The sequence below is a fragment of the Felis catus genome, chromosome A2, assembly GCF_018350175.1.
Source record: "Felis catus isolate Fca126 chromosome A2, F.catus_Fca126_mat1.0, whole genome shotgun sequence".
Taxonomy (NCBI): domain Eukaryota; kingdom Metazoa; phylum Chordata; class Mammalia; order Carnivora; family Felidae; genus Felis; species Felis catus.
Window position 1 is genome coordinate 18,458,739 of NC_058369.1, and position 23,580 is coordinate 18,482,318.

At 45.9% G+C, this 23,580-nt stretch overlaps 3 protein-coding genes and 1 long non-coding RNA gene across 8 annotated transcripts in view; 1 reads left to right on the forward strand and 3 right to left on the reverse strand.

Moving 5' to 3' along the window:
* USP4 (ubiquitin specific peptidase 4) overlaps positions 1 to 485 on the reverse strand; it is a 48,751-nt gene extending 48,266 nt beyond the window's left edge. Inside the window, exon 1 of one of the 4 annotated variants that reach the window (XM_003982222.6) lies at positions 309 to 481. In XM_003982222.6, coding sequence (XP_003982271.1) covers positions 309 to 409 — 101 coding nt within the window. In that variant the 5' untranslated portion in view covers positions 410 to 481. Of the gene's footprint in view, positions 1 to 308 lie in introns of all 4 variants that reach the window. The other 3 variants (XM_003982221.6, XM_019821522.3, XR_002150977.3) reach the window with 3 other exon arrangements.
* Positions 486 to 595: 110 nt separating this feature from the next.
* LOC109495543 lies at positions 596 to 5,664 on the forward strand. The gene is made up of 2 exons (XR_006592775.1): positions 596 to 1,372; positions 4,440 to 5,664. It is a non-coding gene; the product is annotated as an uncharacterized LOC109495543 (long non-coding RNA).
* Positions 5,665 to 9,092: 3,428 nt separating this feature from the next.
* Positions 9,093 to 10,216, reverse strand: GPX1 (glutathione peroxidase 1). Its single transcript, XM_004001361.6, has 2 exons — positions 9,887 to 10,216; positions 9,093 to 9,650 (listed from the first exon to the last, which is right to left on the reverse strand). The coding sequence occupies exons 1-2, from the start codon at positions 10,145 to 10,147 to the stop codon at positions 9,291 to 9,293; spliced, it is 621 nt and encodes a 206-aa protein (XP_004001410.2). The 5' UTR covers positions 10,148 to 10,216; the 3' UTR covers positions 9,093 to 9,290.
* Positions 10,217 to 11,222: 1,006 nt separating this feature from the next.
* The window catches only part of RHOA (ras homolog family member A), a 63,119-nt gene continuing 50,761 nt past the window's right edge, over positions 11,223 to 23,580 (reverse strand). For both annotated transcript variants that reach the window (XM_023248788.2, XM_023248787.2), the window contains 4 exons: positions 22,630 to 22,786; positions 19,203 to 19,323; positions 13,420 to 13,550; positions 11,223 to 12,479 (listed from right to left, as the gene is read on the reverse strand). In XM_023248788.2, the coding sequence (XP_023104556.1) occupies positions 12,306 to 12,479; positions 13,420 to 13,550; positions 19,203 to 19,323; positions 22,630 to 22,785 (582 nt within the window). In that variant the 5' untranslated portion in view covers position 22,786 and the 3' untranslated portion in view covers positions 11,223 to 12,305. The remainder of the gene's footprint in view (positions 12,480 to 13,419; positions 13,551 to 19,202; positions 19,324 to 22,629; positions 22,787 to 23,580) is intronic.

Here is a 23,580-nt window from a genome sequence, read left to right on the forward strand (position 1 = left end):
CCTCGAAGGTAAAGGGCTCTTCACATCCTGAAGGTCCCCGTGAGCACCCCCCCCCTTCCCCGCATCCTGCAGCCCTCGCCCCCACCGGGTCCACTGTCTGGGGCTCTGAATGGGCCGGGACGACCTTTACTCTTTCCCAGAGGTGATCCTACTTTCCTCTCCTGAGGGACAGGGCTCAGGACACCCTGCAAGGGTCACTAACATCGCCCCCGCCCGGCCCCTACCCAAGCCGGGAAAGAGGGGTCCGGCCTTAGGGCCAGAGCCCCTGCCCCTGGCCTTGAGGGCGGCACGGCGGGCCTGGCGCTCACCACTGCGCCCCTCGTTGGAGCGTGGTCCTCATCAAGGCCCCGAGCTCCGATTTCTGGGTCTCCGCATCCGGTCGCTCACGGCAGCCTCCACCTTCCGCCATCTCGTCCGCGGCCCCGGCCCAGCCGGCCCGGACATCCGCCTCGCGCACGGCGTGCTGTGGACCGCGCCCACGCACGCATGCACGCACGCACGCACACGCGCGCGCGGCCTAACCCCACCTCGGGCCGCGGCCTCGACTACCCGCTGGCCTTTGCCTCTTCGGCCCGCCTCTCCGGCCCGCCTCTCACGCGCAGCTCCACTCCCACTGAAGCGCGGCGGAGCCGGGAGGAGGCCGGAAGAGGAGGCGGGCGGAGGGAAACTAGCTGAGCTTTTCTTCCGCCCTGCGGGCAGCTCCGCGGGATGCCTGTTCCGCACCCCTTTCTCTGTCTTGCCCGGCCATCTCTAGCTGACTGACGGAAGACACTCCCTCCCCCACCCCGGGCACACCACCAGGGCCTGCGCTGTTAGCCTGCTCCTAGCTTTTCTTGCTTTCCGCTGGACACCTTAGGCCAGTCCTTAGCCGCCCAGACTTGGGATCGGGGTCCCTGCCCTGGAGACCCAAAAGGGATTTGGGGAGTGCCGGGTGCACCAGCGCCTTGGGACCAGGACTCAAAGGTGTGGTGTAGTCATGAACACTCGTCTCAAACAATCTAGATGCCAGAATCGTGGCCCACAACGGAATTCCCCAAGCCCTCCTCACTGAGCTAGTCAGGGAGACAAGCAGCCGCTGAGGGGCGATAGCAACTGGGGGAAGCAGAGGTCCAGATGTGTTCTCCACATTAGGTGCCCAAGCTGTTTCTTAGTTTTTTGCTGCAACAAGAAGCATTGTCCTGAACACTATGTTTTCCACTCGACCCTGCATACAAAAAGTACAGCCCTCCTCATAGAGTGGGAAGTAAGCCCGCGAGGAAGCCAGGCAGCTGGTGTCGAGCAGTTCTGTCCTCCAAAATAAGACACAGTGCCTGACTTCATACAATCTACTGGAGAACAGATCTTACACAGACCCAGCGTCACAATGTGTGTGGTAAGTGCCATTAAGGAGTATGAATAAAAAAAGGGGGGGGGGGGGATATGAACCAAAGACTGTAGAACCCTGAGCTGTGAAAGGCAGTCTTTGGCTTGTGTAACATTTGAGTGTGGTCTTAAGCATAGAAATGATGGTGCATGTTACAGGAAGTGAAACTACAGGAGTCAATTTCTGGAACACGCAGGGCAGTATCAAAGAGTGAGGATTAGACCAATGAAGCTGGAAAGAACCTTCAATCTAAAGCTAAAACAGAGGCCAGAAGGGCCACATGCTCTGCCTTAAATGGCCCACAGATATTATAAAAGGTTTCAGAGCAGAGACGAAATAGCAGCCCAGAGAACTGTTAAGAACCTTTCACTGTAGAGATGGCAATGAGGGAGGAGAGGAGAAACAGATGAGCCTTGTTTAGTGTTGGGGATCGAGGAGGGAGCACAGGCTTGGTGAAGGTGTGGTAAGTCCTTTGAACAGATATAGTATTTTTTTTTTATTTAAAAAAAATTTTTTTTTTCAACGTTTTTTATTTATTTTTGGGACAGAGAGAGACAGAGCATGAACGGGGGAGGGGCAGAGAGAGAGGGAGACACAGAATCGGAAACAGGCTCCAGGCTCTGAGCCATCAGCCCAGAGCCCGACGCGGGGCTCGAACTCACGGACCGCGAGATCGTGACCTGGCTGAAGTCGGACGCTTAACCGACTGCGCCACCCAGGCGCCCCCAGATATAGTATTTTTATGTTGGGTTTTGGCTAATTGAAATTAGCATGAATTCAATTTGCACTAGCTGGGACAGCTTTCACGTATCATCTGGTAACACAGGCCTCTTGGCAGTTGGGTAGATAGGAGGGGAAAGTAAATTTGGAATTAAAACCGCCTTGAATAACCACATAGCAGTTAATCCCCTGCAGATAAGAGTTACCACGACATGATAATTCTACATCTGGGAGTCAACCCTGACAACCTTGAGTGCCCTCCTGTGAAAGTTCTTTGAAATTGTTAAAAATGTTGTTTTTGGAACAACTGTTATTTATGGAAAAAGAAAGTTGGGTTATCAGAACCTACACTAGAGGGTGTCTGCTTCTCTCTTCTTTTTTTAGCAGTTTCTCCTGTACCATTTATGGTCTGGGTCAGAGTCTTAAGGAAGTAGGATAAGTCCTCAGCACCACTAGAAAAGGGGACAAAACCTAATTATAAATATGAAAACTTTGGAAAACCTTTTTAAGGCAGGATCTCTTCAGTGCTATTAAATGGCTGTAAAAACCACACACTAATTATGGATGGTTCCTTATACTAAGATTATAAAATGCTAATAGTTAAAATGCAAGGAATAAAGTGAAACTTCACAGTCAGAAAATCATTATCTCCAAAGTTATTAAATGTTTTTAGTGAGTTTGATTAAAATGTTAAAGATTGAAGGGGCACCTGGGTGGTTCAGTCGGTTAAGCATCCAACTTCAGCTCAGGTCATGATCTCATGGTTGGTGGGTTCAAGCCCTACATCGGGCTCCGTGCTGACAGCTTGGAGCCTGGAGCCTGCTTTGGATTCTATGTCTCCCTCTCTTTCTGCCTCTCTCTCAAAAATAAATAAACATTTGGGGTGCCTGGGTGGCGCAGTCGGTTAAGCGTCCGACTTCAGCCAGGTCACGATCTCGCGGTCCGTGAGTTCGAGCCCCGCGTCAGGCTCTGGGCTGATGGCTCGGAGCCTGGAGCCTGTTTCCGATTCTGTGTCTCCCTCTCTCTCTGCCCCTCCCCCGTTCATGCTCTGCCTCTCTTTGTCCGAAAAATAAATAAATGTTTAAAAAATAAATAAATAAACATTTAAAAAATTAAAACATTTTTTTCTTTAATTAAAATGTTAAAAATTGTGAACTGGAAACTATCAACATCTGCCCATGTGCTCCTGCTGTTGTGGGTGACCTGTGGATTTGGTAGGAAGTGCATGATTCAGCTCAGGAGACACCCAGGCACCAGAGCCGTGTTCTCTGTTGGGTCTCTTACCCTAGGGAGAGGTTTAGGCCTAGTAAGGCACTCACTTGGCCTCATAACCAAATCCCAGAACTGAAGAACCCACCCATTGCCATGGAAGCTTGGACTACAAGAATAGGAAGGCAAGCAGGAAGTCAGCTAGAGGGAACAAACAGGCTTATATTGGACTGTGATGATCCAACTGAGAGTTTGTAATGTCTGAGTGTGCGAACTTCAAGCTTTATCTGATTCCAAATCAAAAAGTTCTTGCCTTGGCTGGCAGTATGGCTTGCTCTACACCTCACTGCAGTTGGCCCTTCCAGCTTAGACTTGGTCCACACTTGGCCAGCAATGACAGAGACGTGTGGCAGTATTCACAAATAAATTGGGCAGCTTTTGGTTACAGGTATCTTCGGGGAGAAATACATACATATATGTATGTATATGTGTTGTTCAACTTAGTATATGTATACACACACACACACACACATATATTATATATATATACACATATGTGTTGTCTAAGTTAGTATATGTAGATATTTACCGTTTACTTATTTTTGAGAGACAGAGCACAAGCAGGGCAGGGGCAGAGAGAGAGAGGGAGACAGAATCTGAAGCAGGCTCCAGGCTGAGCTGTCAGCACAGAGCCCGATGTGGGGCTCCAACTAACAAACTGTGAGATAATGACCTGAGCCAAAGTCGGACACTTAACCCACTGAGCCACCCCCGTGCCCTGGGAGAAATATTTTTGTTTCCTTCTTGTCTGTGTTTATTTAACCTGTCCAGAGGACTGTGAAACAATAAAAGATTCTACAAATACATTTTAGAAGAACTAAATACCTTATTAGTGACATTATAACCTCTGTTATAGAAGGATTATATTACTGGGGAAGGTGACAGAGGCAAAGACCTGAAGGAATCTCAGAGAGGAACTAGGAATCACCTTTCCTACATTGAAGACTCATGCTATTGGATGGATTCCATTCTGGTTGTGCCACTATTGGTGACCAGCCCTGATTGGGCATGGAGGGTATGGCACCCTGAGCCCAGGTGTGGCCAGTGTCCTCTCTTCCTCCTCTAATTCTTTTTTTTTTTTTTAAAGTAGGTTCCACACTCAACGTGGGGCTTGAATTGAGGACCCTGAGATCAAGAGTCAGATGCCCTACCAACTGAGCCAGTCAGGCCTGCCTCTTCCTCCTCTATTACCATTGATGTCTTAGCCATACACAAGTATTTAGCTGTTAATTGTGTTGTTTGCCCTTTATACAGAGCAAATTCTCAATAGGCATTTCTTGGATGAAATGAATGGAAGAATATCAGATACAGCCATTTTTTACATTTCACTAATAATCTATTACATACAAGTACTCACAGCCCCTACCCTCCAGGGGTTCACAGCCAGCATGGTTGGGGAAGATGTTTTCACATGCAATTACACTTTGTGTGTTGTGTGACAAAGTGCTCCAGGAACATGGAGGGTGATGGTACAGGCACATTGCTGGGAAGGAAAACTAAACAACTAGTATAGATAGGGAACCAAGTCATGCTGACATTTCCCTTGGCCTATGGGCACGTATGATGAGTCTGCAAGGGATGCTCAGGGGACCAGGGTTCCTTTAGATTCACCCACATATGTACACAGGCATAGTTACATTCTGGGGACAGAGGAGGCTGGGGTAACAGGTGCTTCCTCTGCAGGGAGACTTGGATTGCTTCCATTTGCCTCCCTGTGGAGCTAGGTGGCCTGTAGGACTCTTCAGCACCACCCAAGGTGGGCTACACATTCTCCTGGCTACTGCTTGGACTTTAGGCATTTGGATGACGTGGGAGTGTCTTGTGGTCTCATACTCTGGCCTATGTGGCTGCAACTAATACTAGGACTGGGGGCGGGGGCACTGGAGATGGGGTGTCTGTCTGTGAGATGAATAATGGAAAGGCTGCTGGGCTTCTGCTTAGCACATCACTGTTATGTCAGTCTTAGCTCTGAATGCAGCTAGAATACCCATCAGCAAGCTGCCTACCTAGTTGATGATCTTAGTTTTGCTTTCTCACATGACAGATCTGGAGTTCAGTTCTTGGGGAGGTCAAAGCTGAAGGATCTCGGGGCTCAGAGTTTGCTTCTCTATTACTCCCAGGGGTAGGGGCTGGGCCCGTGAGCCCTTACTCCTTAGGCTAGAACTCCTATTTGTGCTCCCAGCTCCCAATTCAGTAGTTACTGATGCAAAGCATGTATCTGGTAACTTGTGTGACTAGCTGGAGCTAGTCTATTTGCTCTTCTAGCCTATTTGGTGATTGTAATATAATAAAAATTTGCCAAGTTCAGGGTTCTTTGGCAGGGATCACTGTCCATTCTTTATAGGTCCATGCTGGGTTCTCTTAGGGAAATCTTTAGGGAGTGTTTTTACTTAGTATTATCCAAAAATTTAAGCTTAAGAGATTTATTGAACTGATAGGGACAGGAATGTTTCTCTGAAAATAAACTTGTTTTACTTACTCATTTTTTTTATTTTTAATAAAAATTTTTCTTTAATATTTATTTTTGAGACAGAGAGAGACAGAGTGCAAGTGGGGGAGGGGCAGAGAGAGAGGGAGACTCAGAATCTGAAGCAGGCTCCAGGCTCTGAGCTGTCAGCACAGAGCCTGATGCAGGGCTTGAACTCACGAGCCATGAGATCATGACCTGAGCCAAAGTCAGACGCTTAACTAACTGAGCCACCCAGGTGCCCATATTTTAAATTTTTAAAAAGAAGCTAGTTTTTGGGTGCCTGGGTGGCTCAGTCGGCTAAGTGACTTCAGCTCAGGTCATGATCTTGCGATTCATGAATTAGAGCCCCATGTACTGATATTAGAGCCCCAAGCCCCATGCAGAGCTTGCTTGGAATTCTCTTTCTTCTCTCTCTCTCTGCCCCTGTCCCCCACTCCAAGAAATAATTTTTTAAAAAATGCCTTAAAAATAAATTAAGCTAGTATTAAATGTTGTTTGTGGAACTACATTGAGACAGAATGAGGAAGTCATCTCATAAAGGGCTAAATGCAAGAAGTGTCTAACTGAATTTTATCAGATTTTTTTTCAATTTTATTGTTTTTTTTTTTTTTAATGTTTATTTAGAGAGAGAGGGTGTGCACAAACAGGGGAGGGGCAGAAAGAGAGAAGGACTCATAGAATCTGAAGCAGGCTCCAGGCTCTGAATTGTCAGCACAGAGCCCAACATGGGGCTTGAACCCAGGAACTGTGAGCTCATGACCTGAGCCGAAGTCAGACACTTAAAAGACTGAGCCACCCAGGTGCCCCACCCCTCAGTTTTACTGAGGTTTAATTGACCAATAAAATTGTAAAATATTTAAGGTGTACATCATGGTGGCTTGATGTACATCTATATAAGCTTATCAGATTTAATGCTTTAAAAACAAAACCAAACCAAACCAATATTTCTGGGAAAACTGCTAAAATGGAAACTTCTGAATTTGAGTAACAGCAGGGTCCATTCCCTTCTCAAAAGGTCTGTGGCCTAAATGCTATTGCCTGCTCCCAGATCAATGTTCTGCAGCCATTTTAACTAAAGGCTAGGACCTCAGGAAGGCTCACTGGGATTCCTTCGCTTACTTTTACTTGTTCTTTTAAGCTGCTGATTCATGACAGGGTGGGGTGGGTGTAGGTCAGAGCCAGTAGCGGTTTCATGGTCGAATGATAAGGAATGTGTATGTGTAGGAGTGTGTGTTTCTGTGTGTTGGGGGGAAGATGTCTGGTTTCTTGGGGAGGAAGAGGTGGTGTTAACTGGCTTTATTCTGATTCTTCCTGAAGGAGAGAGTTGGAAAGGATTTTCAATTATGGGAGGCAGGCAGCTTGAAGTCCTAGGAGGATATGCCAGCCAGGGTCAGCCACACTGAGAGCTCATAAATTCCCATCCTTGGCAGCCCTAGGCATAAACTGAGAGGGAAAAAAAAGTGGGCAAGTAGGAGTGAGTCACCAGGCAGCTTGGGGGGAAGAGGTTGAAGTCAGGGCAGAAAGCCCTGGGTTCTCATCTAGGAGCCAACCAGAGAACGTGGCCTGGGCCACACTGACCAACCCTTTACAGGAAAGGGGAGAGTTGGAGCAGAAAGTCTGTGCTCAGATCCAACTTACAGGTAGCTGAGTAGGACTTAAAGGTCCTAAGTCCCCAGACTTTCCAAAGCAGTTATCTCTGGATGTGGGCCATGGAACATGGTGATTCTTGGGGAAGGGGGGCTCTATGTTTAGCTCCTAGAACAGGACCTGGCCTATCTTGGGCACTTGGTTATCTGGCTTCAGCTCCTGCTCTCCCCCTGAAACTGTACTTGATGAGGAATAGTCAATCCATAATCACTTGCCCCAGTAACCATTCTTCATGAAATATCCCTTCTCATGGCTCCTTGACTCCATCCTTGTTCTCCCAGCTTGCCTGTTACCTGACCCAGGGTTTTGAATCCAGACCTCAGGCCTAGCCCCCACTGCCTGACTTTTTTCTTGCTACTGTCCCCAGGTGATCTCATACTCTCTGATGGCTATTTACTGTCCCCTTGGCTAGACCTTTGTTTCCAAGCCATACTGCTTTTCTAAGCCTCTTGTAACCACCTGCTCCAGATACTCCATCTGCATGTCTCATGCAAGATGTCTGAATATGAACACTCTCCTCCCCAAACTTCCTTGCCCTTGTGTTGTCCAACTTAGTCAGTGATGCCACCTTTCCACCTCAGACTCTTGCACACCGTCCTCCCTGCCTGTCCACCCTACATCAGCTCATTCCTCAGCTGACTGCTTCTTGACCTTTTCAGCTTCACACTCATTTCCTCCAGGAGGGAAGCATGATCCCCCCTAACGGGCCTGGCTCTCCTGTTCTCAAAGTACCCTGTACTACCTCAGAGCTTTTAGTAATTCTATACTGTCTCTTTCTGACTTCCTGAGGACTGCATTCCTGAAAGCTAACAGAACACATGGCCTAGGACTGAATGATGAGCCCACATTCTGGACTGGGTGACCCTGCTAACATGTTTCTGCATCTTTGTCTATCCAAGGAGAGCCTGCATCCAAGCCCTACAGAATCCCCTGTACTGGTGATAGGATGTGCTCCAGATCGGTCTCAAAAGATTGACAAGCAGAGCCAACAGATGGGAGAGATTAGACCCAAACCACACCTGAGAAGCAGCAGCTGGCCTGTGAGATAAGCCCCTACCCTGAGCCTGACCAAGGACACAATTCCAACTGTTAAGTACCATGCAGCACATGGTCAGAAGGGCCAGTTGTACACTCTTTTCTCACTCTGAATACAGGAGAGGTAACAACCAGTAAAGGCAGCATCAAAGCAGACATAAATAAGCCTGGGTTGCAATATGCAAAGATCTGACAAAGTAATGGAAAAGAACGGTGTAAAAGTGCATGGGCTTACAACTGTGTAAAATGGGTGGGCCTGACACTTGAGACAGGCCACAAATTCTGAATGTGAGTGTGAATCCAGTGTTTTTTTTTTTTGTTTTTTTTTTTTTGCAAATGTCATTTCATGCCTAGCAAATACTTACAAGGAGAGGCCCTACTGAATATCCTGGCAGAGGGAAAAACACTGGGACAGGAGTCAGGCTTCCTACACAGGAAAGAGTGGATTACACACACTGCAAATAAAAGCATAGGAAATTCAGGCTTGGCTAAAACAAAGGCCAAAGGAGTGAAGGCTTAAGCTCACAGCCCTATGACAATGAGATTACTAGGGAAGGTGTCCCCAACTAACAAAGGACATACACTCAGTTCTGCTCATATCTAACACTTTATTAGTGAAAAGCCTTGGTTTGGGGAGGGAGTGCTGGGATGGATAAGCGCCCAACTCAGGGGATTCTTCTGGAAATCAGGCGTTCCTCTATGCAAATTTCGAGGAAACGCCATCATGGATGAAATCCCCAGAGGGCAGTGCTGTGGCTGCCAAGCAGCAGGGATAGGAAGGTTGCCCTAGGCACAGCTGGGCCCCTGGGACAGCAGGGCTTCGATGTCAGGCTCAATGTCGATGGTTGGAAAGCGGCGGCTGTACCTGCGCACAGGAACACCATCTGGGCCCACCAGGAACTTCTCAAAGTTCCAGGCGACGTCGTTGCGACACACTGGAGACCAGGTGATGAACTTCGGGTCGGTCATGAGCGCAGTGGCGTCGTCACTGGGGGCAGGCAGAGCTTGGCGCAGGAAGGCGAAGAGGGGGTGCGCCTGCGCGCCATTTACCTCGCACTTCTCAAAAAGCGTGAAGTTGGGCTCGAACCCGCCGCCAGGTCGGACGTACTTCAGGGAATTCAGGATCTCTTCGTTTTTAGCGTTCTCCTGCGTGAGGGAAGAGCAGCTAGAACCCGGGACCGCGAGGGGAGGGGAAACGTTCGGACCACAAACCAGAAGTTCCTCGGTGAGTTACAATCCCTAGGCGGACTCAAAACCCAGACGGGACAAAAGCAAGTGGCCCGCCTCTCTGCTGCCAGGGCCTGCGGCTGTGCGGCCCGCGCGCCCGCTGGTGCTCCCAGCCCGGGTTGCACGCCTACCCCGCTCTGCCCCGCGCGGCGTACCTGATGCCCGAACTGGTTGCATGGGAAGCCGAGCACGACCAGGCCCCGGGGCCCGAGGCGCCGCTGCAGCTCGTTCATCTGGGTGTAGTCCCGGACCGTTGTGCCTCAGAGCGACGCCACATTCTCGATGAGCAGCACCTTGCCCCGCAGGGAACCCAGGCTCATGGGCTCCCCGCCGGCCAACGGGCGTGCAGAGAAGGAATACACGGAGCGCGGGGCCGCTGCGGCGAGGGCGGCGGCCGCGAGCGGAGCAGCGCACATGGCGGACTGTCGGACAAGAGTGCAGTGCACAATAGTGCCGAGCTTCGGCTTGGGACAGTGCTGACTGTGGGGTCACGTGGCGAAGGCACTTTTCCGGCAGCTCCTCCACCCTCGGCCCCGCCTCATCCGGCCTCCTCCCTCTCCAGCCGGGCGGGAGGGTGCGGCCAGGCCGGATGCGGGCACCGCCCAGGCAGTGCGGAGCCCCAGGCAGGCTAGGTCAAGTCTAAGCGACGCTGCGGCATTCGCGCGAGTTACCCCGCCCAGGGCTCGCGTCCAAGAGAACTCCGATTATTTCTCAAAGGCTTTTAGTAAAGGGTTAGGGCAGAACCCAAGGGGACTGGCCAGCAACAGCAGTGAGTGCCGCGTCTTGCAGTCTGTGCCCTATTGTCTCCAGGCGCACAGAGCAAGTTGTAACTTGCGGTGTTGGTGCAGTTGGCAGTGGCTGCCAAGGTAAGTTCTCTCTGCAATGAGGCGCTGTGGCTCTAATAAGGTCAAGTTGGAGGAAAGTGGTCAACGCCCGGGACTCGCTCAGGCTCCGGCTCCAAATTCCAGCTGTAACTCATTTCCCTGCTTTCTGGGGCTGCCTGGAGCATATTCTTGTCCACACCTCCAGTGTGACACTGCCCTTAACACTGGTTTTCCCAAGGAGTCACTTAGGCCCAGCACCAGCCTTCTGGAGTGGACCCAATCGACTTCAGGCCATCCTCCATACCTAATAACCTTAACCCCAGACTCAGGCCTGTAAGTATTAGACACTGAAAATGGGCAGGAAATGAAAAATGTCACACTCCTAAGATTTGTCCAGAGGAGTGACTGCTTGGAGTGCCCCTCACTCTCCTCAATACACTACATTCCCCACACTAAGCCACTTACGAACTTGAATATGACACAAAATAATTGTTTCCACCTTCTTAGGAGGAGCCAGGTTAGTGCCAGATTAGGGGGTAGGGTGGGGGGGGGGGGCAAACGTAGCATATTTCACAGTCTGAAGGAACCTTCCAAGGACAGCTAGGCTGGGTATATCCTCCCACTCCCAGCCCTGGAGAGAGCAACACAAACACGAGGATACAGGAAGTTTAGAAAACTGCCTTTATTCTATTAGTAGTTGGAAAAATTAACTGGTACAGAAAAAAAGTTTAGTCAGCTGGAGAGAAGTGAGAAACTGAGTGCCGCCTAAGAGAACTGGCGGCTCCTCTGGGAGGGAACCTGGATACAGTGAGGAAAGGGAGCCTGTGAACTAGAGCCAGAGCCTGCAGTCCAGGTGAGACAGGCTATGCCACCTTCTGAAGTGTCTAAATGCCTCAGGCATGAAACCAAATTCCTATTTCTTTAGCCCAGCTCTTGGGAGGGGGTACTAGGATATGTGGGGCCGAAAACAGGTGATATGGCCATCTTTTATCAGAGAAACTGACAAAACGGGAATTTTAAAAATGAATTTTCCATCTGACTTTATTTTCAAATACACTTTCTTTTTTAAAAAACCAATACACTTTCTGCAGGGATGACAAATATCAGTATTAGGAAATCCAATTATACAAAAAATACTACATCTAGTCTGGGGTAGATATATTTATTTTTTGGTAACATACATTAAGTGGCACTAATTACACAGTAACTATAAGGTAACTAACATGAAACCACGGAACTGTAACTCTGCCACAGCTGCATGGACTTGGACCTTTCTGGATGAGCACATTTTCAAAAAAATTGGATGCCCATCACAGAGTTATGCCAATATAATCTGTTAAGGAGTAAAGCTCTGAAGTAGTGACTCACCAGAGTACCTTGCAGCTGACAGATGACAGGCAGGACATGTTAGTTATAAAGTAGTTACAGCCTAATTCACAAAAGTTACCAACTGTTTCTCTTTCTAGAAAGAAGCAAGAAGTTAAGAAATTCCTTGAATTAGCGCCTGGTGTGTCAGGTGGGAGTGCAGAGGAGGGCTGTTAAAGAGCGGTGTCAGAAGGACCCCGGTGGTCAGGTGGGTTGGACATCATTAATAATCATGGTTGGCTTCTAAATACTGGTAGCAAGATGACTTCTGATTTGTAATCTTAGGTAAATTATAGATAAATGAAAAAGGCCAGTAATCATACACTAAGATTAATAAACAGCACTTCAAAATTAACCGCATGAGGGCTGTGCTTGCAGCAGGGTTTCACAAGACAAGGCACCCAGATTTTTTCTTCCCACGTCTGGCTTGCAGAGCGGCTCTCGTGGCCATTTCAAAAACCTCCCTCACTCCATCTTTGGTCTTTGCTGAACACTCCATGTACCCAAAAGCACCAATCCTGTTTGCCATATCTCTGCCTTCTTCTGGTTTCACCGGCTCCTAAGCAAAGAGAAAAGAGCAGTTTCAGTTAAGCGTCACATATATGAAGTGTAGAGTACTCAAATTCAGCTTTAAAGGCTTCTTTTAAAAGCTGCCAGTAATAATTATGATAATAAAAAAATAAAAAATAAGTGCTGCCAAACCCAGATTTGAATTCTGTCTTATGAAACTCATATGCAGTGACCCTCCCCAGCTCTAATATAAAATCCCTATTAAACAAGCTCTTCTCTGAGAAGTTGAGAGAAAGGAGGGAGAGGCCTGAGAAGTCCTGCCGGGTTAAGCAGGGAATCAAGGGAAAAATTATTCAAGCTATTGATCCAGGGTAAGCACTGGGGTTCCTGTAGTTAGCTTCACAGAGGACTGAATGCCCACGGAAGTAAACAGATCCTGACCTTGACATTCAGACAGAGAAACCTCAGTGGGAAAACCTAGACTAAAGATCTCAAGGCTCTTGTCCTGCGTGGTGGAAGCCCTGCCATTGGGCCACCTGGCTTCTCAGAAGCCAAGATGTCAACTCCATCATCATTTTATAAAGGCATCAGGGCTCTGTCTGGACTCCCTGTCCTCAGGATTTCCGAACCCTTTGGTTGCCACCAATTTAATCTTTGGCCTCACATATACCAAGGTAATAACTGGAGAGGGAAATCAAGAGTCTGATAGAGTTTTTGCATTTGGAGCATTGACTACTGCTGATGGTCCCTTCTCAGGCAGGCAATCCTTGGAGGCACAGCGCTATCCCACAGGAGAGGTTCCTATCTCATATGAGTAGGGAGTCTTAGGGACCCTCTGTGCGGGCCCCAGTGAATGAGGGACAGATGGAGAACGATAGACTTCTGGGACCCTCTTTGAAACAGCATGGCTATTTCTACTGGGCCTCCTGAACATCCAACCTTGGGTTCAAGAATGCTATAGGAAAACAGAGCCCTGCCCCAGATCATGCCTGCTTCATCTTGGCCAGCTCCCGCCTTGTGTGCTCATCATTCCGAAGATCCTTCTTGTTTCCAACCAGAATGATGGGCACATTGGGACAGAAGTGCTTGACTTCCGGAGTCCATTTTTCTGGGATGTTTTCTGAAAGAAGCAAAAGACATACAAGATACAAGTAATTCTATCTTGAAGAATCTCCAAGAGCCCTAGCTAAACTGCAAAGAAACTATTTAACAAGCATGCTGGATATTTAATGGAATCTCACTCGTTTCAAAACCACAGTAAAAGCAAAATCCAACCCCCTTCCCTTAGGCACAGAATCATCAGCTTTTTCTCAGTTCCCACTGAAGAGCTCACCTCCTGTGGAAGTGGGACCCAGTTAAAGTCTCTGGAGGAGGAAAGGTTCCAGAACACAGGGTGGCTCCACAATGATACAACCTGACTGAAGGAGGGAAGCTATCCATGGACCATCTCTGTCACTGCTGGCTAGTAACTCTGACCACATCTTACAGAAAAGGTCTCCATTCTACGGTTGCAGCTGGCCCAGCCAGGGTCTACATGTTCTCTCTACACCTAGCTTATGGACCTTTAGTATGACCCCTATCGTGTAGGTTATTGGTATTTCAAATGGCTCAAGAATGACTTCTGAAAATGAGTGATAACCAGCTGTAGCTTCTTGCCAATACTCTACTAATTTAAAAAGGTTGGACATACATCATGGAGTGTGAGTGGCCTGGGTTCAACCTCCCATAACCACTGCCTTGGGCATCTCAGTGTCAGGCATGATTTTATAAAAGGGGGATAACAGTAATACCTACCTTACATATGATTATTCTGAGTCCACACATACGAAGTACTTAGTATGACAATCATTTAAATGTCTGCTTATAATTTGAGTCTATATTTTAGAAGTAAACTGTTTGCTCCATGACTTCAAGACAAATTACCAAAAAGACAAGAGTTACTTAGAATACAGAAAGATGCTCTGTCTTCTGGCTGAAAGACCAAATCAGGTAAAGAAACTACATGAGGGAGGTCAGGAAACTCCTGTAATTCAATGCTCCACTCTTCAGCACACAGGATTGACACTTGAATGCTTCCTTCTTCCTTTGTTATAGCAGCCACAGAGTTGACTGTATCACTAATGTTGTAACTTGATACTCAAAGCTTTCTTCTGAAACAAAGAGTTTCTCTTTTTTTTTAAAAAAAAATTTTTTTTTTTAATGTTTATTTATTTTTGAGACAGAGAGAGACAGAGCATGAACGGGGGAGGGGCAGAGAGAGAGGGAGACACAGAATCGGAAGCAGGCTCCAGGCTCTGAGCCATCAGCCCAGAGCCCGACGCGGGGCTCGAACTCACGGACCGCGAGATTGTGACCTGAGCTGAAGTCGGCCGCTTACCCAACTGAGCCACCCAGGTGCCCCAACAGTGATCACTTTAAAAGGTAAGTGAGACATCACTCCCTTGTTCAAACCTTCCAAGAGCTCCAATCTCATGAGGAAAAAGGAAAGGTCCACACCATTAACCACATTGCTCTACAACCCTCACTGCCACCCCTGCTGCTACACTGGATTCCTTCCCTCCTCTTCTTGCCTCAGTGACTTTGCACCTGCTGTTCTCTCTACCTGGAAGGCTGTTTTGTTGGATATCTGTATTGGCTTCCCTCAGTTAATTTAGGTGTCTCTCAGAAGTCACCTTTTTAGTTGGGTTGCTGACCATCCATCCCATGGTCATCCTCTGAAACAGAATATTACCATGGACCACTCCATACCACCTCCACGAATGTTATTTTTCCTTTTTTAAAAAAAAATTTTTTTGGGGCGCCTGGGTGGCTCAGTCGGTTAAATGTCCAACTTCAGCTCAGGTCATGATCTCATGGTCCGTTGAGTTCGAGCCCTGCGTCGGGCTCTGTGCTGACAGATCAGAGCCTGGAGCCTGCTTCGGATTCTGTGTCTCCCTCTCTCTCTGACCCTCCCCTGTTCATGCTCTGTCTCTGTCTCAAAAATAAATAAACAATAAAAAAAAAATTAAAAAAAAATTTTAATGTTTATTTATTTTTGAGACAGAGAGAGACAGAGCATGAGCAGGGGAGAGGTAGAGAGAGAGAGGGGGACACAGAATCCGAAGCAGGCTCCAGGCTCTGAGCTGTCAGCACAGGGCCCGACGGGGCCCAAACCCATGAACTGGGAGATCATGACCTGAGCTCAAGTCAGCTGCCTAACCAACTGAGCCACCCAGGCACCCCTCCATGAAAGTTATTTGTGAAATTTCTTGCTATCAGATTTACCATTAAGTTTTCTGGGTTTACAGTTGTTCTTGCTTTTGTCTCCCTTAATCTAGAAGAAGTTTCTTCTACAAATAGGTGGTCAATAATATTTGGTGAATATATGAAATTATTACTCCAGGGGCACCAGGGTGGCTCAGCTAGTTGAGCATCGACTCTTGATTTCAGCCTAGGTCATGATCTCATGGTTCGTGGGTTCAAGCCCCACGTTGGACTGTGTGACACAGCAGATCCAGCTTGGGATTCCTTCTCTCTGCTCCTCCCCTGCTCATGCTCTCTCTCTCAAAATAAATAATAGACATAAAAAAGAGGGGGGTGCTTGGGTGGCTCAGTCATTAAGTATCTGACTTTGGTTCAGGTCATGATCTCACAGTTCATGAGTTCGAGTTCCACATCAGGTGAGCATGAGCCCTGCTTCAGGTAAAAACAGGAGCCCTGGGTGAGTCCCGCTTCTCTCTCTCTCTGCCCCTTATGGGATTCTCTCTTTTTCTCTCTGCCCCTCACTCACTTGCACCTTCTCTCTCTCTTAAACAAAACAAAACAAAAAGAGAAATTATTACTCCAATGGTCTCCCTACCCCTGGAACTCAAGAAACATAAATTAAAATTAAAATGAATTGCTTCTGTCTTACCTTGCCGCTTTTCATAAAGAGAACGAATTCTTATCATCAACAGAGATCAGCAAATAAAATCTTGTCTGGAGTCTTTTTTAATTTTTTAATTCTATTCATTTTTGAGAGAAAGCGCATGAGCAGGGGAGGGGCAGAGAAAGAGGGACTTGAATCCATAAACTGTGAGATCATGACCTGAGCCAAGGTCAGATGTTTAACCAACTAAGCCATCCAGGTGCCCCTGGAGTCTATTTTTATAAGTAAAGTTTTACTGGAATACAGCCAAGTTCATTCATTTATATATTTTCTATATATATTTTCTATGGCTGCTATATTTTCTATGGTTGCTTTTGTGATACAACAACAGAGTTGAATAGTTGCAACAGAAAACATATGGCCAAGATTAAGTTTTTACTATTTGGTCTTTTACAAGTTTGCTACCCCAGCTCTCAACTAGAATACAGACTAGAGACCAATTGCCAGTCATGATCTGGCATGGTCATAGATAGCAGAGGCTCTAAAAAGTAAATTATCATAGGACTGGCTGGCAGCAGGGCTGAAACTCTCACACAGAAATTCTGATTCCTGATCAAACTTGCCATCCTACATCTAGATGCAGCGCCATGGTCTAACATCCAATCAAATAAATCAAGTCCAGCATTAGGTTGACATTAGCTTTTCATTTTCTCGATCCAGACTTTTTTTTCTTAAAAAAACAAAACAAAACATTTTTTTAAATGTGTATTTATTTTTGAGACAATGCGAGAAACAGAGTGCAAGCAGCGGAGGGGCAGACAGAGGGAGACACAGAATCTGAAGTGGGCTCCAGGCTCTAAGCTGTCAGCCCAGAGCCCGATGTGGGGCTCGAACTCATGAACCGTGAGATCATGACCTGAACCGAAGTCGGACGCTTAACTGACTGAGACATTCAGGTGCCCCAGACTTTTTTTTTTCTAATTAAGTAATCTCTATGCCCAATGTGGGGATCAAACTCACAACCCCAAGATCAAAAGTCACAGGGTCTACAGACTGAGTCAGCCAGGCATCCCTTGATCCAGGCTTTTGTGTTCCCTTAACACATTTTACTTAGGCAAACTACTGGTGGGATTCTCCCCTACACCCAAGCCAAAACAAATTTTTAAAGGGCTTTGGCAGGGGCGCCTGGGTGGCTCAGTCGGTTAAGCGGCCGACTTCGGCTCAGGTCATGATCTCACGGTCCGTGAGTTCGAGCCCCGCGTCGGGCTCTGTGCTGACAGCTCAGAGCTTGGAGCCTGTTTCAGATTCTGTGTCTCCCTTTCTCTGACCCTCCCCTGTTCATGCTCTGTCTCTCCCTGTCTCAAAAATAAATAAAAACCGTTAAAAAAAATAAAATAAAATAAAGGGCTTTGGCAAAATGAAGCTAGTTCAGTCATCTGAGCCAAAGTCAGAAGCTTAATGACTGAGCTACCCAGGCACTTTATTTTTTGTGTTTTTTTTTTTTTTTAAAGGAGCTCCACCTACCTACCACACTCCTGCAGTGACTTCCAGGGAAGGCAGAGTATCTATCCTCCAACATCAAACCCTCTCCCCAGGTGTGTCTGTACTTCAGAGATCCATCTCTCTGCCTCTTTACTTTCTACATCTGCTCTCCTCCCCAGAGCCTACCCTCTGGGGGGAAGGGCCAGTAGGAAATAAGTCATGGCCAGTAAACAGAGGTCAAAAGCTGAAGAACCTCCTTTGAGACAGGAGACAGGTTCTTTAAAAAGTGAGACTGAAGAGTAACTTTCTGCTCTGAAGGTGTTTTTGTCCCTAGAGGACTATACCTTGGATGATGAGCTACAGGGCACACATTCCTCTTCATTCCTATAGGACTTAGACAAAGTCCATGATGTGTATATGAGGGGAGGGTTTCATATGGCTCTATTTTTCTGTGGTCTAAAGCTCTGCCCCACCCTCTAGGGCCTTCCAACGGCCCCCCCCAAAGGAAGCCAGATTTGTTTGAAAAACCAAAACTAAAACAACTATTGAAAATGACCAAAGCGAACCAATGGCAGAGAGTACTTGCTCTGTTTCAGTCCTAGGAGATACTGCCCAGAGGCTCAATCTCAGGTTGACTCCTTGGGATGCATAACTTTGATCAAGTGGTTCAAAATCTTGGAGGGACCCAGTATATTGTCATTAAAATGAGTACATCCATGACAAAAAAAAAAAAAAGTCACATAACCCTAACTGGTCAGCATAAGCCCACACCACCAACAGGCTCTCCAAGGTTGTTTGTTAATGACAATATTCTTGGCCCACATGCTACTCTGTCGATATAGAGCACTGCATTATCAAGAGAGATATTTTGTCGTCTTCAAGTAAGTACAAACTGAAAGTAAGTTCTGTTTCAGGCCTTGGTGCCTTGTTTAGCAGAGTGTGAGGTCAGTGTTATTCAGTCTTTTTCTGAAGGAAAGTAGCTACTGAGACAAGTCACCAACTGAGCTAGTGGAAAAGTGAAGTTCAAGTCTCTCTTTATTAGCTAAGACACTTTAGAAAAGAGCTAAAATGGAGCTTTGAAAACACTACTAAGAAAGAGAAAATCAGAAGATACTAGAAGGCAACAAGCTCAATATGAAGTATTGAAAAAAGGTGTGGGCACCCACAAAAACTTCCCCAAATCTTAGTCTAAAAGATGGGTTTATATTTGGAACCCAGCTACTTTACAAGGTAGACACATGGCAGCTATGGGAGAACTAGGCTGAAAAGCCACCCAGGCCCAGGCTGTATAGTCCCAAGGCTCTAGGATTCTGGCCACTGATGATTCCTTCTATGAAGATCACGTTTGCTTTTCAACCACTTGATGCCCAGAAAGGACCTGAGAAACCAGGTGCTGGCCAGGCACACAGGCAGTGACAAACATCAGGCTGCAGGGCTACTCACCTAAACTATCAGGGCTGTCAATGGAGAAACACATCAGTATAACATCAGTGTCCGGATAGGAGAGAGGCCTCAAGCGATCATAATCTTCCTGCCCAGCTGTATCCCACAAAGCCAACTCTACCTGTGATAAGAAAAATAAACACATGAGTGCAAGGTTAATCCTACCCATTTTCAGAAGTGGTACTTACCAAAGTACATTCAAATGGCAAACTATCCCAAATAATAAAACATAAGAATGTTCACTTTTATTAAGCATCAAGCCTGAGGTGGAGGGTATGATTAAATTGTTTCAGGTTGAGGGGCACCTGAGTGGCTTAGTCAGTTGAATGTCCAACTCCTGGTTTTGGCTCAGGTCATGATCTCACAGTTTGTGAGTTTGAGCCCGGCGTCAGGCTCCGTGCTGATGGCACAGAGCCGGCTTGGGATTTTGCCTCCCTCTCTCTGTGTCCCTCCCCCGCTTGTACACGCAAAACAAACATTTAAATAATAATAATAGTAATAGTAGTAGTAGTTTTAGGCTGAAATTTCTCAAAATACTATACTTACATAATTCAAAATGTGAAGTCAAAAATAACTTTGTGAGAAGTACAGTATTTAATTATAAACAACATTCTACATAGAAAAGCAGATGAACAAGAAGGGAAATCAAACTGTAAATAATATTCCACCAGGTGTATACGGCAAGACAGGGAAACACCAGACCTGAGTAACTTTTGCTAATACATTCTAACTCAACCACTTCCTTGTTTTGTCTCCTCATTCTGCTCAAATGTGGAAACACGGAGAGAAGACTGTATTTGAGTTGATGGGTAAGAAAAGACACCATGCTGTTAGGCAAGGTCTGAGCGGACAGGAAAGGTCTCTGGCTGTGCGTTTTCTCCTCAAAAAATGTTTGAATGAAAGCATCACTAAGGTAGCAGAGTACTCCTTTCGCACTTGGGAACCTGCACACCTTCACGTGATAGGAGGGCAAACTGATGATTGGGCTCTGGACATAGGTCCCTTTCCATGTTGTCCAGCACTGCAGGCAGCCCTGTGATTTCCCACAACCAGAGTGGGATTTTAATATCTTCTGCTCAGGGACACGTTGGGGCCCAAGGAGCTCTCCCTCTAATATGTGGAATACTCTTTTTCTCCTAGAACCTTCACAGTCTGTATTTAAAAATTTTTTAATGTTTATTTTCTGTTTGAGAGACAAAGAGAGAGAGAGAGAGAGAGAGAGAGAGTGCAGGGGAGGGGCAGAGAGAGAGGAAGACAGAAGATCTGAAGTGGGCTCTGCACTGACAGCAGAGAGCCCGATGCAGGGCCCTAACTCATGAACCACGAGATCACGACCCAAGCCAAAGTCAGAGTCTTAACCGACTGAGCCACCCAGAAGTCCCACTCTGCCTGTATTTCAGAATTTCTACATATCATTCTTTCCTTAAAGTTGATGGCTAATTATCTCTTCCACCCTCAATCTTTGCCCTAGGATGCATCACTCACAACCTCCACTAGGCCCATTGCACTTGTCATGTACATACACCATTAGTTGGGTATGTGTATTTACTTATTAAAAAATTTTTCTCATTTATCTTTTATTAGAGAGAGCGCAAGCGCGTGCACATGCAGAGGGAAAGAGAGGGAATCCCAAGCAGGCTCCATGCTTAGTGCAGAGCTCGATGTGGGGCTTGATTCCACAACCCTGGCATCATGCATGACCTGAGCTGAAACCAAGAATAACACATTCAACCAAATGAGCCATGCAGGTACCTCTGGTATGTATATTTATAATATATTGATATCAATATCAATCAATATTGATTATCAATATAATCTTTGTGATAATATATCTATTATCACAATAGACCTGCCCTCAGAATGGTACAGCTCATTCACTCTCTGCCAGATCACACTACCTTGACCCCTCCATGCCTCATGTGTATTTAGTCAGATACATCCAACCATGACTGTCTCCTGATAAATGGTTCAGGTGTTGGACCTTGTCTCTTATCAGAATGGGCCTTTCCGTCTTTGGTATGTCTGTTCCTGGAACCACAATCACCTAGAATCTTGGATGGTTTCCTAGGTTCTATTACTGTATACTCTTACATGAACATTCCTAGGTAGCACCCTCTCCCAACTTGGAGGTTACCGAGTTGCTATCAAGCACTTTTATTTTGGGGACCCAAGAATTCTGAGCAGCTGGCTTAATGTGCCGCAAACTGTTGGCAAAGAGCCCTTTGTTCTAGTTTTCTTTTCAGCTGACCTATCTGCAGTGGGAATTTCATTCCTTTTCAAAAGATGCACAGAGAGCTGTGTAAGAAATTATTCTGACAATGAAAGGAAGAAGATTTAAAAAACAAAACAAAAAAACAAACCACAAACATATACTGAGGTGCCTGGCTCAGTCAGTTCAGCATCTGACTTCAGCTCAGATCATGATCTCATGGTTTGTGAGTTTGAACCCCATGTCAGGCTCCCCAGTGACAGTGCAGATCCTGCCTGGGATCTTTTCTCTTTCTGCCACTCCCCTGCTCATGCTTTCTTTCTCTCCCTGTCTCTCAAAATAAATAAATAAACTTAAAAAAAAATCTTAAAAAAAAAAAAAACCAAAAAACATATACTGTAATTCCAGAAGAGTTTTGCTCCAGTCTTGCCAGTGGACTTTCAAGATAGACATGAAGAAACACTGTCCTCATTGCCAATGACAGGCAGTTGAAGCAACTGTAGCAGCCTATTTATGTTAAAGTCAAAAACATTTAAAAAAATTAAATGTGAGGGGATGCCTGGGTGGCTCAGTTGGTTGAGTGTCCAACTTCAGCTTGGGTCATGATTTCGCATCATGGTTTGTGGGTTCAAGCCCTGCATATGGCTCTGTGCTGACAGCTCGGAGCCTGGAGAGCCTGCTTCGGATTCTGTATCTCCCTCTCTGTCCCTCCCCTGCTCATACTCTGTCTCTCAAAAATAGATGAACATTTAAAAAAAATTTTAAATGTGAGTATGTTGTTTAAATGTCATACTGGTACAGATCAATACACCCGCCTTGAGACACAAAATAAGGACCTCTTGACGTAGTAATCTCATTCTTCAGCACTTAAGGAAATATTGACAGACTGGGAGGAAAAAAAAGTCCATCCATACAAAGAGGTTCATTTTAGCATTATCTGTCTGGCAACAAACTAAATTTCAAATATAAATAAAGCTGCGAGGACCACATATACTAAGGCTTTTCATCTAAAATACATATGAATTGAGCAAAGTCTAGATGATAGCAATTAAAAATGAATAAAGTTGGGCTAAGATGCCAGAACAGAATGAATTTCTCATTCAAACATGTTCGTTATTACATTGTGTACTGAAGAGACAAAAAGGCCTAATTCTCTACAGGCTCTATGAATAGCCTAACAGGCAAAACAATACTAGTTGTTAAGAAAAGTGTACTCACCTGCTTTCCATCAACTTCAATATCTGCCACATAGTTCTCAAACACTGTGGGTACATACACCTCTGGGAACTGGTCCTTGCTGAAGACGATGAGCAAGCAAGTCTTGCCACAGGCTCCATCACCAACAATCACCAGTTTCTTCCGGATGGCAGCCATGCTGAAACAGGAGACAAAGGTGTTATCTAAAATGAACAAGAAGCTATTAATAGCCTCAGGCTATGACACACACTGTTCTGACCATAGGGAACAAGCCTCTATTAGCACACCCAAATACAAAATGTTAGTACCCCTTTCCACTTGACACCAAAAGGTCATACCAAAACCCCACAACTAAGGTTATACTTAATGGTAAAAAGACTGAAAGCTTTCCCCCCAAATCAGGAACAAGACAAGAATGGCCACTCTTGCCACTTCTATCCAACATGATACTGGAGATTCTATCCAGAGTAATTAAGCAAGAAAATGAAATAAAACATCCAGATTGGAAATGAATAAGTAATACTATCCTAATTTGCAGATGACATGATCTTATATACAGAAAATCCTAAGGAATCCATTAAATTATTAGAACAAATTCAGAAAGGTGGCAGGATACAGGATGAACATATAAAAAATCAATTGTATTTCTATAACCTTGCAATGAACAAACTGAAAATGAAATTAAGACAATTTCACTTATAATAGCTTCAAAATGAATAGGGATAAATTTAACAAAAGTACTAAACATACTCTGAAAACTCTGAAACACTGTTGAGAAAAAGATCTAAATAAATGAAAAGACATTCATGTTTCCAGATTGGAAGACAATACTGTTAAATGACAACATCCTCCAAATTATTCTACAGATTTAAGACAATCCTTATCAAAATACCAGTTGGCTTCTTTGCAGAAATCGACTAACTGAACGGAAAATTCACACAGAAATTCAATGGACCCAGAATGGCTAAAACA